The sequence below is a fragment of the Lactuca virosa genome, chromosome 7 (assembly GCF_052849685.1).
Source record: "Lactuca virosa cultivar CGN04683 chromosome 7, Lactuca_virosa_CGN04683_v6, whole genome shotgun sequence".
In the NCBI taxonomy this organism is placed as follows: domain Eukaryota; kingdom Viridiplantae; phylum Streptophyta; class Magnoliopsida; order Asterales; family Asteraceae; genus Lactuca; species Lactuca virosa.
In genome coordinates, this window is record NC_136432.1 from 246,020,813 (window position 1) to 246,024,358 (window position 3,546).

The 3,546-nt window shown below is 36.8% G+C and overlaps 1 protein-coding gene across 1 annotated transcript; it reads left to right on the forward strand.

The window, feature by feature from the left end:
- Positions 1–1,063: 1,063 nt before the first annotated feature.
- On the forward strand, positions 1,064–2,134 carry LOC145127685 (uncharacterized). Its single transcript, XM_079062834.1, has one exon. The coding sequence runs from the start codon at positions 1,064–1,066 to the stop codon at positions 2,132–2,134; it is 1,071 nt and encodes a 356-aa protein (XP_078918960.1).
- The last annotated feature ends 1,412 nt before the right edge of the window (positions 2,135–3,546 follow it).

The window sequence follows — 3,546 nt, forward strand, 5'->3', positions numbered from 1 at the left end:
CAAGAGGGCTCAACGTTGTTATCAAACATTTTGACTCTTTGACCAAGTCACCCAAAGCCTTTATAACCCGGAACAAATCAAACAGGAGCTTTTTTTTTTTTTTTTTTTTTTTTTTTTTTTTTTAAGTAGCAACTCATCTTATTAACCCATAATTAGCCCAACTTATACATGCCCTTAGTTAATAATATCCCTGAAACTTGAAACTTGGATAGCATACAAACTGCCAATTGGGCTTGGGGATGAGAACCACCAAGGGCTTAATCGATCGTGGAGCCCAAAATAATATCGGCCGACTAGGAGCCTATATATTGGTAAAATTTCGATTCATAAGAATATGTAGTAGGATACGAATCTACGATACGATAGGGAAGCAAGAGCCAGACACATCCTGCTTAAGTTCATCATTCTCAGTTTCAATTAGGTAAATTGTTTCTGAAGAGTATCTTGATCTGGTTTGTTTATAACTGATTCAGATGATTTGGATGTTAATACTCGATCATATGGCGATATCTTTTCCTATCAACGCCTGTCCAGTGGTCGACAGGGACATTATTGCAGTATTCAACTTAAAGTTTCAACAATACTAACGTTAACTTTTTGCTGTATTTTATTCTTATAAGATATTGGATAATTAAATGCAATTCACTCCAACTTTAAAAATCCAGAAATTTCAATTATGCTCATGTTCTTCAATTTTTATTGTAAATAATAAGATTATGGCTGTGTGCTGCTCACTTGTAAACTTGGGATTGATCCATATCAGATTATTCTTTTGTATCTATAAGCTTCATGATTTTTGAACATTCAAATTAAAACTGGGGATGTGCATACCTTTATTTTTCTATTGAGCTACAAATAAAAATCTTAGGAACTAGCTAAGAAAACCAAATACAAATATCACTTTACATTATCAACAAACCAATTTTGACTTCTTCTACCTTTTGCTTCTTTGTTTAGTTATATAACAAAAAACCATATTTATATGCCTCTTGTTTTCCCATGGCCTGATTGACTCAAATACTTATTTCTTTTTGAAAGCCTAGAAATGGTTAAGACAAGGACTATGACTAGAGACCAGAACCATGAAGATGCATCTACCATGAACATGAACAGGATTAAGAGATGCAATCCTTGGTCAGATCTCAACCATGACGTGCTTTTTTTAGTTACAATGAAACTTGGAGTCATTGATTTCATTGCGTTTAGTGGAGTTTGCAAGTCATGGAGATCATTTGCAGTCTCTAACAAGAAGAGTTTTATGGTGTCTAGACCACCCATGACCATATCTATCTCTACTTATGTTAATGAGAATGAGTGCTATTTATATCTAGAGGACTTTGAAGGAAGAAAGTTAAAAACTATTCTTCCTCATTCTAATTATAAGACATGTGTTGGAGTAAGTTGTGGTTACTTAATTCTGTTTGGTGAGGAATACAAGGATTTCTGGCTTGTGAATCCTATCACAAGGCACGAACTTCATGTCCCTTTCTCATTCCCTAATGTTAGCTTCTACGCACCTTGTCGGGGTGCTATCCTTGTCTTTAAACCTTTAATATATGGGTGGGTGTTTGTTGTGTTCGCTAGATACTATCACAAAATATGGTTTTGTATAGCTGGTAAACGAGAATGGACTTGTATCTCCACCCCTTTAATTATATATGATTTATATGTTTTCAAGGGGAAGATATATACCCTACACCCCATTAATCGTTTAAGTGAAGTGAGACTTTTTCCAACACCCGAAGTGACAATACATGAAATCAAGAATTCTCCGAAGCCAGGCTTCAATTATCCTGTGTTTTTAAGTTTTGGTGAAAATCTTTTTGCGATGGATAGAACTTTAGAATATCCGCACAACATTCAAGAAATAAATTTAAGAAATATGGAATGGGTGTCATGTAAAAAGACAGGAGAAGAATATGCATTCTTTGTTCGTAGCCCTGAACAAGGTGCTGGTTTTATACGAATAGAGTCTTGGGCTTATCTTCATTCACAATACGAGAAATATTCTTTACTTATAAAAGTGGAGAAGGCAGATTCTTTTTGGCAAAAATATGGTACTTCTTCCATGATTGTTTGGATGTTAGTTTTCTACATCAATGATGAGTTGTTAGCATTGTTATATATGTTATAGAGAATTGTCAAGACTCTTGGGAATCGTCATCGATTTTTTTGCATCTTGAACTTTATTTTATAAACAGATTGGTTCTCACTCTTTATTTTTATTTTTTTTTGGAAAAGAGGCAAAACCTCCAGTAAATGCATTAAGGAAAAAACTTATACAGTACAAGATACAAAGGGAACCACCCTAATAGGAAGACAAGCCATTAGTTGGTCCTCGAACTGTAACATAAGTAAGAAAATTACACAGAAAAATACTGATACTCATAAAGCCCACAAGCCAAAAGACCATAAAGTCGCACAGGCACCTCCTCCCATAAGCGTTATTAAGCAACATGATCACTATTATTGATTGGAGGCCAATTGCTAGGCCTTGGGATTTTCCAGTTTTTATACACTTCTTCCACCGGGATAGACCATTTGAGAGGAAATCCACATAAACGAGCTTTCAAGTTGTTGAAGACATCATTAGCAAGTTTAGCGTGGGGAATTCTATTGCCATTATGATAGCGTGAGTTCCTCTCCTTCCATATAAAGTATATCGTGGCAGCCAGAGTAAGTCTCTCAATATCTACTTGGATGTGTTTTTTCTGGAGGCGAGGGATTTGATACTCAATTATTTGTTTTAATCTGAAGTCCGGGATTTGGATGTTACACATATTACACACTTTGTTCCAAACCTCTCTTGAATACTGACACTCAAAGAATAAATGGGACGTCGAGTCAGGCACCATCTTGCAAAACAGACACTGCAGATTTGCCGAATTTTGCCATAGATTCATTCGCTCCTGAGTCATCAATCTGTCATGTATGGCTAGCCAGAAAATAAAAGCATGGCTTGGAATGTTGAGCTTAAACCAAACCACCTTATACCAAGGAACAATCGGGCTAATTATTCTAATATCCTGCCAAACTTGAGTAGGAGAGAACTTAACATTCCTTCCTTCAAGGTCCCGCCAATAAACCCCATCGTCTTTGTTGTGTTGAAGATTAGGGATACCCTGAAGTTGGAGATTAGGAAACCGCAAGTCCCATCCCCAAGGCCACCACGAACTATGATTACTGCAAAATTGTTGCAAGGTGAGCTCACTTGAGAGTCCATGAAGGTTCCTCTCATCTGTCGGGATAATGTTAATCAAAGGGCCACCTGCATGCCAATTGTCATACCATAGGTTGATGCTAGTTCCATCCCCGGGTATTCGCCATATGTGTTTCCAAATCTTGTCGCGCAAGGAAAGCATGTTAGACCACGAGAAGCCTTTGAGATCCTTGCTTTTAACCTCCCAGAACGTTTGGTTTCTAAGATGGTGGATTTTTACCCAATCAACCCAAAGAGAGTTTTTGTTTGCAGTAAATAGTCTCCAAATTTGACGAGATAAAAGAGCTTCATTCCAAGTCTGCAAATTGCGGATTCCCAATCCTCCT